Below are 14,003 nucleotides of genomic sequence, written 5' to 3'. Positions count from 1 at the left end.
TTAACCCCTCCCGCACCAAAGCTCCGGCGTAATCCACCGCTCCGGCGTAATCCACAGGTCCTGCGCTGCTTCCATCCAGCCGCGACTGTCACAGACACAGCGCTGAATGAAAGCAGCAGACAGCAGAGGTAATTACCGGTCATTTCCCACGGCCGGTAATGTGAACTCACTGCCGACCGTGGGAAATGCAGCGATCTATCCCTCTATCTATCCCTCTATCTGTCTGTCTATCTATCTATCCCTCTATCTATTCTTCTGTCTATCTACTATCTCAGAATTAAATAACTTTTTTTTTTTTTTTTTTTCTTCAATGTGCTTTATTGCATTGAATGCAATAAAGCACATCCCAAACCGCACGCGGCAATACCGCGAATAATACCGCGGTAAAACCGCAGCAAACCGCATGCGGTTTTCGGGTGCGGTTTCCCGCGTTTTTTTACCGCGGGTGCGGTAATCTTTGAGAGGATGCGGAATTTTCTCAAGAAAATTCCATTTCCCAGTGCGCACAAGGCCTATGAGTGTCTGAGCAAGGGATCTGAATACTTATGACCATGTGATATTTCAGTTTTTCTTGTTTAATACATTTTCAAAAATTTCTACATTTGTTTTGATTTTTTTTCTGTCAAGATGGGGTGCAGAGTGTACATTAAAGAGAAAAAAAATTAACTTTTTTGAATTTAACAAATGGCTGCAATGAAACAGAGTGAAAAATTTAGAGGGGTCTGAATAATTTCCGTACCCACTGTGTGTGTGTGTATATATATGTATGTGTGTATATATATATATGTGTGTGTGTGTGTATGTGTATATATATATATATATATATATATATATATATATATATATATATATATATATATATATATATATATATATATATATATATATATATATATATATATATATATATATATATATACCATATATATATATATACCGTATATATATATATATATATACCGTATATATATATATATATATATATAATGTGTGTGTATATATATATACACACAGTACAGACCAAAGGTTTGGACACACCTCACTGAAAGAGTTTTCTTTATTTTCATGACTCTGAAAATTGCAGATTCACATTGAGGGCATCAAAACTATGAACTAACATATGTGGAATGAAATACGTTACAAAAAAGTGTGAAACAACTGAAAATGTCTTCTATTCTAGCTTCTTCAAAATAGCCACCTTTTCATTTGATTACTGCTTTGCACACTCTTGGCATTCTCTTGGTGAGCTTCAAGAGGTAGTCACCGGAAATGGTCTTCTAACAGTCTCGAAGGAGTTCCAAGAGATGCTTAACGCTTGTTGGCCCTTTTGCCTTCACTTTGCGGTCCAGCTCACCCCAAACCATCTCGATTGGGTTCAGGTCTGGTGACTGGAGGCCAGGTCATCTGTCGTAGAACCCCATCACTCTCCTTCTTAGTCAAATAACCCTTACACAGCCTTACACTTACCCTTACACTTTTTTGTTAAGTATTTCATTCCACATGTGTTAACTCATAGTTTTGATGCCTTCAATGTGAATCTATAATTTTCAAAGTCATGAAAATAAAGAAAACTCTTTGAATGAGAAGGTGTGTCCAAACATTTGGTTTGTACTGTATATATAAGTATTCGACCCCCTTGAATTTTTCAACCTTTTCCCACATTTCAGGCTTTAAACATAAAGCTAAAAATTTTAATGTTATGGTAAAGAATCAACAACAAGTGGGACATAATTGTGAAGTTGAACAAAATATATTGCTTATTTTAAACTTTTTTAAAAAATAAATTACTGAAAAGTAAGGCGTGCAATATTATTCGGCCCCTTTAAGTTAATACTTTGTAGCACCACCGTTTGCTGCAAATACAGCTGCAAGTCGCTTGGGGTAAGTCTCTATCAGTTTTGCACATTGAGACACTGAAATTCTTGCCCATTCTTCCTTTGCAAATAGCTCGAGCTGAGTGAGGTTGGCTGGAGAGCGTTTGTGAACAGCAGTTTTCAGCTCTTTCCACAGATTCACGATTGGATTCAGGTCTAGACTTTGACTTGGCCATTCCAACACCTGGATACATTTATTTGTGAACCTTTCCATTGCAGATGTTGCTTTATGTTTGGGATCATTGTCGTTTTGGAAGACAAATCTCCGTCCCAGTCTCAGGTCTTTTGCAGACTCCAACAGGTTTTCTTCAAGAATGGCCCTGTATTTGGCACCATGCATCTCCCATCTTTTAACCATCTTCCTTCTCCCTGCTGAAGAAAAGCAGGCCCAAACCACGATGCTGCCACCACCATGTTTGACAGTGGTGATGGTGTGTTTAGGGTGATAAGTGGTGTTGCTTTTACTGCAAGCATGTCGTTTGGCATTGTGCCCAAATAGTTCGATTTTGGTTTCATCTGACCAGAGCTCCTTCTTCCATATGTTTGGTGTGTCTCCCAGGTGGCTTGTGGCAAACTGTAAACAAAACCTTTTTTTGGATATCTTTGAGAAATGGCTTTCTCCTTGCCACTCTTCTATAAAGACAAGATTTGTGCAGTGTGCAACTGATTGTTGTCCTATGGACAGCCTTCCCATCTCAGCTGTAGATTTCTGTAGTTCATCCAGAGTGATCATGGGCCTCTTGGCTGCATCTCTGATCAGTCTTCTCCTTGTTTGAAATGAAAGTTTGGATGGACGGCTGGGTCTTGATAGCTTTGCTGGGTATGATACTCCTTCCATTTCAATATGATCGCTTGCACAGTGCTCCTTGGGATGTTTAAAGTTTTGGAAATCTTTTTGTAACCAAATCCGGCTTTAAACTTCTCCACAACAGTATCCTGGACCTGCCTGTTGTGTTCTTGGTCTTCGTGATGCTATCTGCGCTTTAAACAGAACACTGAGACTATCACAGTGCAGGTGCATTTATACGGAGACTTGATTACACATAGGTGGCTTTAATTTATCATCATCAGTCATTTAGGACAACATTGGATCATTCAGACATCCTCAATGAACTTCTGAAGTGAGTTTGCTGCACTAAAACTAAAGGGGCTGAATAATATTGCACGCCTAAATTTTCAGTTATTTATTTGTTTAAAAAGTTTAAAATAAGCAATAAATTTCGTTCAACTTCACAATTGTGTCCCACTTGTTGATTCTTCACTATAACATTACATTTTTATCTTTTGTTTGAAGCCTGAAATGTGGGAAAAGGTTGAAAAATTCAAGGGGGCCGAATACTTTTGCAAGGCAAGTTTGGGGTCACTCAGACAATTTGGTCTTTTCCATGAAAAATTATACTTTCATTTATCAAATTAGTTGCATAATGAATTGAAAATATAGTCCAGACATTGACTAGGTTAAAAATAATGATTTTTACTTGAAATAATAATTTTCTTTGTCAAACTTTACTTTCGTCTAAGAATGCTCCTTTGCAGCAATTACAGCTTTGCAGACCTTTGGCTGTTAATTTGCTGAGGTAATCTGGTAATATTTCACCCCATGCTTTCAGAAGCCCCTCCCACAAGTTGGATTGCCTTGATGGGCACTTTTTGCGTATCATACAGTCAAGTTGCTCCCACAACAGCTCAATAGGGTTTAGATCTGGTGCCTGGGCTGGCCACTCCATTACAGATAAAATACCAGCTGCCTGCTTCTTCCCTAAATAGTTCATGCATAATTTAGAGGTTTGCTTTCGGTCATTGATCTGTTGTAGGATGAAATTGTCTCCAATCAAGCGCTGTCCACAGGATATGGCATGGCGTTGCAAAATGCATTGATAGCCTTCCTTATTCAAAATCCTTTTTACATTGTAAAAATCTCCCACTTTACCAGCAACACTTTTTACCAATCTTCCTCTCTCAATGTCTGTGTTCTTTTACCCATATTAAGTTTTTCCTGTTACTAGCCAGTCTCATATATGGCTTTTTCTTTGCTTCTCTGCCCTAAAGGCGAGCATCCCAGAGTCGCCTCTTCACTGTAGACGTTGACACTGGCGTTTTGCGGGTACTTTTTTATAAAGCTGCCAGTTGAAGACCTGTGAGGTGTCGTCTATGTCCCAAACTAGAGACTCTAATGTATTTTTCTTTTTGCTCAGTTGTGCAGCGGGGCCTCCCACTTCTCTTTCTACTCTGGTTAGAGCCTTTTTGGGCTCTCCCCTGTAGGGAGTAGTACACACCATTATAGGAAATCTTCAGTCAATTTCTTGCATAGAATATCCTTCATTTCGAAGAACAAGAATAGACTGTCGAGTTTCAAATGAAAGTTCTCTTTTTCTGGCCATTTTGAGAGTTTAATAGAACCAACAAAGGTAATGCTCCAGATTCTCAACTAGTTCAAAGGAAGTTCAGTTTTATAGCTTCTCTAATCAGCAAAACTGTTTTCAGCTGTGCTAACATACTTGCACAAGGGTTTTGAGGGGATTTTTAAACATCCATTAGCCTTCTAACACAGAAAACACAATGTACCATTAGAACACTGGAGTGGTGGTTGTTAGAAATGGGCTTCTATACACCTCTGTAGGTATTGCATTAAAAAGTGCCCATCAAGCCAATTCAACTTGTGGGAGGGGCTTCTGGAAGCATGGGGTGAAATATCTCCAGATTACCTCAGCAAATTAACAGCTAGAATGCCAAAGGTCTGCAAAGCTGTAATTGCTGCAAAGGGAGCATTCTTTGACGAAAGCAAAGTTTGAAGGAGAAAATTACTTCAAGTAAAAATTATTATTTCTAACCTAATCAATGTCTTGACTATATTTTCTATGTATTATGCAACTCATATGATAAATAAAAATATGATTTTTCATGGAAAAGACAATATGTATGTAGAGAGTCACACAAGTTTTGGCATTTTGGCTTTTTGTAACGCTGATGGGTGTGGACCAACTGCACCATGGGTTGGGCACTTACCTAGGATGGGGGTGATCGAGTGTTTAGGGAGTCTTCACTTGTGCCTTTGATGGTGAGAATAAGCTGAGCTGCCGGTAGCCACCAGGTACCACTCCAGGGCTGTCTGCTGGACTGCAGCAGCTGACTGGATGGGATGAGGTAAAGGTGGGTGATACAGAGGCGAAGTCAGATGGTCCAAGATGGGGCAGGTGGCAAAATTAGAGTACAATGCCGAGGTCAGACAGGATGGGTATACAAGCCAGGTCAATAACTGGAGAGATGGCACAAACATTCCCCCACAGAATCCAGAGACGAGCAACTGGGAACCAACGTTCGGGCCATGAGTGGTGGGAGAGGTTGCCTGAAGTAGATCCAGCTGGCACAAGATTGGCCATGGAACCTAATCTATACATGACACAGCAGGGTTAAATTCCTGCAGAATCTGGCTCTCCTCCTTATAGCCAGGTGGCACACCCCAGCAGCAGGAGGATGTAGCATAGTTGGAAAAGCTGCATGAGGCAGCTTGAAGAGGGAAACTGAGGCTGTGAAGAGCAGAGTGATGACTGTAATGAGTAGAGTGGCACTTAACAGCAGCGCTGTCACACTGTACTAGGAAGATACTGAAGTTACCAGCAGTGTAACTTCAGAGTGCAGTTAGTAGGTCAACTAGCAAAGGGCAGCAGCGTAGTCAACAAACCAAGTCAGCAGCAGGAGGTCAATATAGGTCACCAAAGGAATAAGCAAAGAGAAGTCAGGTGGTATGCCAAGGGTCAGAGGCGGGAAAATCACGTATGAAGCAGGAGCGAGAGATGGAGCCGAAGTCACAAAGCAAAGTCAGAAGCTGGGCAGACAGGTGAACAACTGGGTCGGAGTACACGGGTCGGGACAGAGACAGACAAACTAAATAGGACAAATATACAGACCGGGACAGGGAGTCAGGGACAAGGAACAAACGAATGGAGCAGGGGAAAACGAGTCAGGACGAGGGAGCGGGGAGGCAGGACAGATCTGGTATTCACAGGAGCCAGGAACAAGCGCTGCAAAGCAAAACTATTACTGGTACTGAACAACAGGAGCGGCGCCAGGATATTGTGCTCTGCAACCCGGAATGAGGCTGCAAGAAGTTAACCTCTTCATGTCCTGAACACCGCACACATGACAGTGCTGGCTCAGAAGTGTCTGGGCCAGGCCTGAATTATGACAAACACAAGTCAGAAGCGTGGCACTGTTTACCAAAATATATTCAAGATACAATTATATAATCAATACAGGCTTCAAGTGCAGGCTCTCTGCTTTAATTTGAGGGTATTCCTATCCTAAGTTGAGTAAGGGTTTAAGAATTACGTTTTTTTAATATGTAGCTACCTCTTTTTCAAAGGACCGAAATTAATTGTACAAAAGCTCTTTAATGGGCTGCATGGGCTATTCCCTCATTAATCCATAATCAATAAAGCAGATATAAAGTCTGGAGCTGATTCCAGGTGTGGTATTAGCATTTGTAAGTTGTTGCTGTGAACCCACAACATGCGCTTAAAGAAGCTCTCCATCTAAGAGAAACACCATTATTACGTTGTAAACAAAAAGGAGAAATATATTAGCAAGATAGCAGAAATGTTAGCAGTGGTCAACACAATAGCTTGGTATATTCTGCAGAAAAAAGAAGGCTCTAGTGTGCTTGGGAACTCAAAAAGGCCTGGGTGTCCACGGAAGACAACATTGGTGGATGATGGCAAAATCCTTTCCATGGTGAATAAAAACCCTTCACAACTTCCACCCAAGTTAAGTACACTCTCCAGGAAGTATCTGTTTCAGTATCCAAGTCTACCATAAAGAGAAAACTTCGTGAGAGCAAATACAAGAGGGTTCACTACAAGGTGCCATCCATTCACCAGCCTTAAAAATAGAAAGGCCAGATTAAGCTTTGCAAAAAAAACATCTAAAGAAGTCAGGCCAGTTCTGGAGAAGTATTTTTTTAGGCAGATGAAACTAAGATCAACTTATCTCAGAGTGATGAGAAGAATGATGTATAGAGAAGGCTTGGAACGGCTCATGATCCAAAGCACACCACATCCTCTGTAACACATGATGGAGACGGTATGATGGCATGGATGGTTTCCAATGGCACTGGGTCCACAGTGTGTATTGATGATGTAAATAAGAAAGCCGCGGAGACACCATCACGTGTTTCTCAACGCTGGCAGGAAACTAGCCAGGTCTTTCACCGGGAAGGAACAACCACAGGAAGGGCAGTCTCCAGTCAAGGAGACCACCTATACCAAACATGGTATCCATCCACAGACAGATTCCTACTCCACACTGATGAGGGGCAAATACCCCGAAACGGCTGTCTGTGGATGGATACCATGTTTGGTATAGGTGGTCTCCTTGACTGGAGACTGCCCTTCCCGTGGTTGTTCCTTCCCGGTGAAAGACCTGGCTAGTTTCCTGCCAGCGTTGAGAAACACGTGATGGTGTCTCCGCGGCTTTCTTATTTGCATACTTCCCAGGGGGCAATGCTCTAGAATCACAGCGTTGAGAAACACGTGATGGTGTCTCCGCAGTGGATATGTTGATCTCCCTAAGGTCAACAATGCTTGTATTGATGATGTGACTGAAGACAGAAGCAGACTGATGAATTCTGAAGTGTACCGGGCTATACTTTTTGCTCTGATTCAGCCAAATACAGCAAAGTTGAGTGACTGGCCACATACTGCTAAATCAACCCGGCATGTTTTTAAGGCAAAGAAGTGGAATATTCTCCAATGACCAAACCAGTTACCAGATCTTAACCCCATCAAGCATGCATTTCACATGCTTAAGACAAAACTTAAGGCAGAAAGACCCACAAACAATGAGCAACTGAAGTCACTGCTTTAAAGGCCGGCAAAGCATCACAGAGGAGGAAACCCAGCATTTGGTGATGTCCATGGCTTCCAGACTTCAAGCAGTAATTGCCTACAAAGGATTTTCTACAAAGTATTAAAAATGAACATGTTATTTTTGGTAAAGTAAATATGTACAATTACATTTGAGGCCCTGGAATGAGGAGATTTTGTAACAAGATGGTTGTAATTCAAGTCTACACTTCAGTTGCCACTTTTATTTTATTTTACATCATAAATAGTGGCATGCAGAGCCCAAATCATGAAGATTTGGTTACTGTCCAGATATTTACCAGTCTTGTAGTTCATTTAGGGGAAATGCATATGTAATACTATGTATGTGCATCTTTTATACATGGGTTTAGTTAGGAATTATTACCCTCGACAGAAGTGAAATTTGTCAGGAGGTATATGCCAATGCTGCACAACAGAATGAGTTAAGAAATAATCATTCAGTTTCATTATCAGGATATCAGCGGATTAGTTATGCTTTTTTCCTAAACTTTTTTTTTTCTTGTTTACAGAGTAACTTCTTGCAAAACTTTTTATCACTCTCCCTGTCAAAAAGCAATAACAAGAGCTTAAATGCTGCTGCGAATTTGTGGTTGAATTTTTTGTGGAATTTGTCACTGGGAAGTGATGGTCAGGTAATGATTATGAAGCTGAAGGGGAGCGTAGACCTTCTCCTGGAGCTGACCAAATACAAGCAAAAGGTCAAGTCCCCCTCTGCTCTACTTGTTTTACATAACTTCTGCTTCAATCAAACCAATAAACCAAAGATACTTTCCAACGGTAAGGAATCGAGTCATTCTAATCTTCAAATTAAAGGGTTTTGTTTTTTTCAGTCTTATTCTTTTGTTAAAGTTCTACCAATTTTCCATTCAATGTAATTTATTCAGTTTCTATAACGTCTAGTAGCGAAAGCTGCAAACAGGAATTCTTCCTTGATATTGATCTGATTTAACACAGTCCAATTACAGAGGACATTGCAGAAGAAATTGTGCATGCATAATATGGTGGATGTCATTAAAGAATACCTGTCAGGATTGACAGACTCTACTCCATTTAGAAGTGTGCTTGCTCGTGACCTGAAAGCTCATGCATTCAGCTCTGACTTCAGTGCAGAGATAAGCTGTTCTAATGAGTAACATGTTTTCCCCACTGGTTCTGCATGTTGGACAGGGTTGTCATGCGAACAGTTCTGGCTGTCATGACACATTCTCTATAAATGTAAATTCATTGCCAGTCATGTAGAAAGTGATGTTTTTTTCCTCATCTCACTTGACAGTCAGGTTGTATGTCGAATGGGAATAATTCACCTTCATTTTATGACATTAACTCCTTAATAATGGCCATCTGTCTCTCAACGGTGGTTGGTGCAGGTTCAAAGTCTGCAGTGATGTCAGTGTTGCTGCAGTACCCATTGGTCAAACGTCATTGCTGCTGCCATGAACACCTATTGTTTTTAGAGAAGACCCCCTCCATTACCACTGGCATGGTAGACACCATCAGAAACAGCAATAGCTTTCCATGGTTAGCACTGGGTAGCTACAAAGGATCCCAGGGCTCTCTGTTCAGTTAGTCATTGTCATGAAGAAAACGTACAGAAAGGAATAGGCTAAAGCAATTATTTAGGAGTTTAAAATGAATATGAAATAGTTATCTCATAATTAAATTAAAAAACACTATAAAGCAACTCAAAGGGGTTGTACTCTAATAGAAAGCTTTCACTTCAACCCCCAGCCTATTTTCACCTTCATGACCCAGCCAATTTTTTCAGTTCTTACCAGTGTCACTTTATGAGGTTATAAATCTGGAACGCTTCAACGGATCCCAATGATTCTGAGACTGTTTTTCATTTACTTCATGTTAGTGGTAAATTTAGGATGATTTTTTTGCATTTATTTGTGAAAGAAATTGGAAATTTGGTGAAAGTTTAGAAAACTTAGCAATTTTGAAATTTAGTTTGTATGCCCTAAAAGGGAAGCAACCACAAGGATTTAGCTATATGAAGTAAATGCAGTGCTAAAGAGTCATGACACACAACATCATTAATAAATAACCTTAACCACATGTCAACTTTACATCAGCACCATTTTTGAAACATGTTTTTTTTGTCTGGAAGTTAGATGGGTTATCAGCAATTTCTCATTTTTCCCCCAAAAAATATACAAAACCATTTTTTTAGGGACCACATCACATTTAAAGTGACTAATATAACAGAAAATAACCAAACGTTACACCATTGTAAAAACTGCATCCCTGAAACTGCTAAAAAACCACATTCAAGAATTTTATTAACCCTTCAGGTACTTTACAAAAACTAAAGCAATGTGGAAGGAAAAAGTTAAAATTTACTTAACCCCTTAACGACCCATGACGTACTGGGTACGTCATGGATCGTGTGCCGGTAAGCCCCGCCCCCTGCCGCCGGCAGGCGGTGGCGATCCGCGCACATATCAGCTGTTATCAACAGCTGACGTGTGCCTGCTAGCCGCGGGTGGAATCGCTTCCACCCACGGCCATTAACCCCTTACATTTTGCTGCCAAAATCTGGCAGCGATAAGTATATGTGCGCCGCCATGACAGTCACTTACCCCGCCCCCACCGGAAGTCACGTGACATGATCATGTGACTCGGTGGTTGCCATGGTAGCACAGGGTCATGTGATGACGCCTGTAGCGAACATGACTCCCTTCCTCTCAATGCCGGAATACAGCCGGAATTGAAAGTAAAGCAGCAAATCTGCAGTTCTCAGCTCTGTAGCTGAGATCTGCAGATAGTGCAGAGCGATCGGATTGCTGATCGCTATAGCCCCCTAGGAGGACTAGTAAAATAAAATAAAAGTAAAAAAAAAAGTTTAAAAAAAAATAAAAAAACCTAAAAGTTCAAATCACCCCCCTTTCACCCCATTGAAAATTAAAGGGTTAAATAAATAAAAAATACACACATATTTGGTATTGCCACGTTCAGAAATGCCCGATCTATCAAAATATAAAATCAATGAATCTGATCAGTAAACGACGTAGCGGCAAAAAAATTCCAAACGCCAAAATTACGTTTTTTGGTCGCCGCAAATTTTGCGCAAAATGCAATAACACACGATCAAAACGTAGCATCTGCGCAAAAATGGTACCGTTAAAAACGTCAGGTCGAGGCACAAAAAATAAGCTATCACTGAGCCTCAGATCCCGAAAAATGAGAACACTACGGGTTTTGGAAAATGGCGCAAAACGTGCGCCACTTTTTTTGGACAAGCTTGTGAATTTTTTTTAACTCCTTAGATACAAGTAAACCTATACATGTTTGGTGTCTACAAACTCGCACTGACCTGAGGCATCACATAGATACCTCAGTTTTACCATATAGTGAACACAGTGAATAAAATATCCCAAAAACTATTGTACGATCACACTTTTTTTGCAATTTTTCCGCACTTGGAATTTTTTTGCCGTTTTCCAGTACACCATATGGTAAAACTTATGATTTAATTTAAAAGTACAACTCGTCCCGCAAAAAACAAGCCCTCATATGGCAAGATTGATGGAAAAATAAAAAAGTTACGCCTCTCGGAAGAAGGGGAGTAAAAAACAAAAACGCAAAAACGGAAAGTGCCCGGGGGCTGACGGGGTTAAAGGGAACCAAAAATCAGGATTTTCGTATATAAGGTAAAGCCAGTGCAGTACTGGCACTATCAGGCACAGTCTGTACATACCATTAGTGGGCAGCTCGGATGTTTAGGCTTTGAAATTCAAGTTTAAGTTTAAAAATGCATCATCTTTTTGACTGACAGTTGCACGTCTCCAGATAATATCCAGGCGGGTCATGCACATGGATTCCCGCCCCCCCCCCCCCTTCCGCCGCCTCTTCCTACCAATCTCTTGCTCTATGCAAATTTTTATATTTAGTAACATGGCATCGGAGTTGGCGCCTGCGCATAGCGCTGATCTCCGGTGCCATGTTTCTGAAGCCCGCATTACCTAGTCTTGTGCCTGAGAGGGCAGCGCATGCGCCCTCGCTTCTTCAGATCTCGTTGTGACCACGGGAGCACGCACGGTCACAACAGGACTGGAGAACTGCTGAGCTTACCGATAAGCTGCAGCAGACGTCTGCTATGATATCGTCTGCTGCAGCTAATCGGTAAGATTATGAAGGAGTGCTATTTTGACTGGAACAGATTGCGGATGCCTTGTCACATTTAAAGATCCCATGACATGCCAAAACAGCAGAAAATCCCTGCAAAGGAACCCATTCTGGAAACTTGAACTTGTTTAATTCATCTTGGGGTGTAGCGTGCAATTTTAAATTTCAGGTAATTCACCGAATTGTAGAACATTGGGCTGTGAATATGCAAAAATTACCATTTTTTTTTTCCAGTAATCTGTTGTTTTGGCCCCAAAGTTTTAATTTTCAGAACGGGTAATAGGAGAAATTGCACCATATAATTTGTGGCACAACTTCTTCTGAGTTTGCCAATACCTCATATGTAGTTGAAAATTACTTTCGAGGCACAGTGCAAAGCTCAGAAGGGAAGAAGTGCCATATTGGAATGCAGATTTAGTTGGAATGGTTTGGGGGTCCCATGTCGCATTGGCAGAGCCAAAAGAGCCAAGACCGGTAATAAGATGGACACTGCTGGACCACATTCGAAATGGGAGTTTAAAGTGACTTCCTTTTCCTCATTACAATGAATCTTACATTGAGAATTTTGTCTGAATCACGTTTTTCAGAGATTTAAAATAAAAATGATAAAAGGAAAATGTCAGCTCACTGATCTTCTCACGCTCTGGATGACCCGGAAGACTCCAATGTCAAAGTCCAAAAGTAGAACGCAAAAATATCCAGCATCCAAAAAAATGCTAAAATGAGAAAAAAGTATTCCAAAAAGTATACCGCACCGGATTATAAGACGCACCCCAAATTTAGAGATAAAAAGGTAAAAAAAAATGGGGTCAGTCTTATACTCCGGTGTTGTCTTACCAGAGGGGGACAGCAGTAGTGGAGAAGTGGAGTCACAGAAGGCAGAGGTTGTGATGGCAGCGGCTGTCAGTGGTGGCAGCAGCGAGTCAGTGGTGGCAGCGGCAGTCACGGCTCAGTGGTGGCAGCGGCGGCTCAGTGGTGCAGCAGGCCAGTGCGGTGAGTGTCCCAGTCTGTCCACAGTCCCGGTTCAAGTGATGGCGCCCGGAGCAGCGCATGTGCAGATGGAGCTCTCATTCAAGGGCTCCATCTGCGCACGCGCTTACTCCCGGAGCGTCGCATGCGTAGATGGAGCTCTCATCCAAGAGCTGCATCTGCGCACGCGCTGACACCCGGCACCATCATTTGAAACCGGGACCGCAGACACACTAGGACACCCGACGCACAGCCACTGCAGTCCGCACGCATAGGGTGGCAGCCAGCAGGAGGCCCGCCCACTCGCACAGAGAAGCAGCTGGCCGCCGGGCCCGACAGGCAGCTGGCACTGACAGGCAGCCGGCATGCAGCCCCAGGCACCTGACTGCATGCACACAGGCACCCAGCCAACTGCACACAGAGCCGCACAGACAGCCTCACCGGTACGCTATATTCGGGTTTTAAGACGCACCCCTCATTTTCCTTCCAAATTTTTGGGAGGAAAAGGGCGTCTTATAATCCGAAAAATACGGTATATTAAACCAGCACATTGGAATCCAAACACGATAAAATGGAGAGATATCTCAGGTTAGTGCAGACATGTTTTAGACCAATTGACCTTATCCATTGCATAGGGGACATTTATTTTTCTACTGATTGTTATGAGGGCTCGTTTTTTTTTTTTTGCAGGATGAGTTGAAGTTTTTATTCATACCATTTTGGTCCACATAATAAGTTTTGATCGCTTTCTCTATTTTTTGTGAGGCAGAATCAACAAAAAACAGTATTGCAGGATTTATTTTTTAACTCCAATCATTGAGTGTCGTAAAAGTGTGATAAGACAGCTTTATTCTTCAGATCCGTATGATTACAGCTATACCACATTTATAATTTTATGTTTTGCCGCTTTAACATCATGAAAACAATTTTATTTTTAAAATGATATTTGCATTGCTGTATTCTGAGAGCTTTTTAAAAAAAAATTCCCTGAAGGAGCTGTATGGCAGCTTGTTTTTTGCTGGACAAGATGACGTTTTCAGTGATGATGATTTTATTTACGTTTGACTTTATAACATTTTATTTCACTTTTTGACAGCTATACGATGAAAAGACATAACCTATTTTTTGCTTTATAAGACACACTTATTTT

General features: G+C 41.3%; 1 protein-coding gene across 2 annotated transcripts in view; it reads left to right on the top strand.

The window, feature by feature from the left end:
• RTTN (rotatin) overlaps positions 1-14,003 on the top strand; it is a 324,013-nt gene that overhangs the window by 292,028 nt on the left and 17,982 nt on the right. For both annotated transcript variants that reach the window (XM_075314609.1, XM_075314608.1), the window contains exon 47: positions 8,266-8,533. In XM_075314609.1, coding sequence (XP_075170724.1) covers positions 8,266-8,533 — 268 coding nt within the window. The remainder of the gene's footprint in view (positions 1-8,265; positions 8,534-14,003) is intronic.

This window comes from Anomaloglossus baeobatrachus, chromosome 6 (assembly GCF_048569485.1).
Source record: "Anomaloglossus baeobatrachus isolate aAnoBae1 chromosome 6, aAnoBae1.hap1, whole genome shotgun sequence".
Taxonomy (NCBI): domain Eukaryota; kingdom Metazoa; phylum Chordata; class Amphibia; order Anura; family Aromobatidae; genus Anomaloglossus; species Anomaloglossus baeobatrachus.
This window is presented reverse-complemented; position numbering and strand designations above follow the sequence as displayed.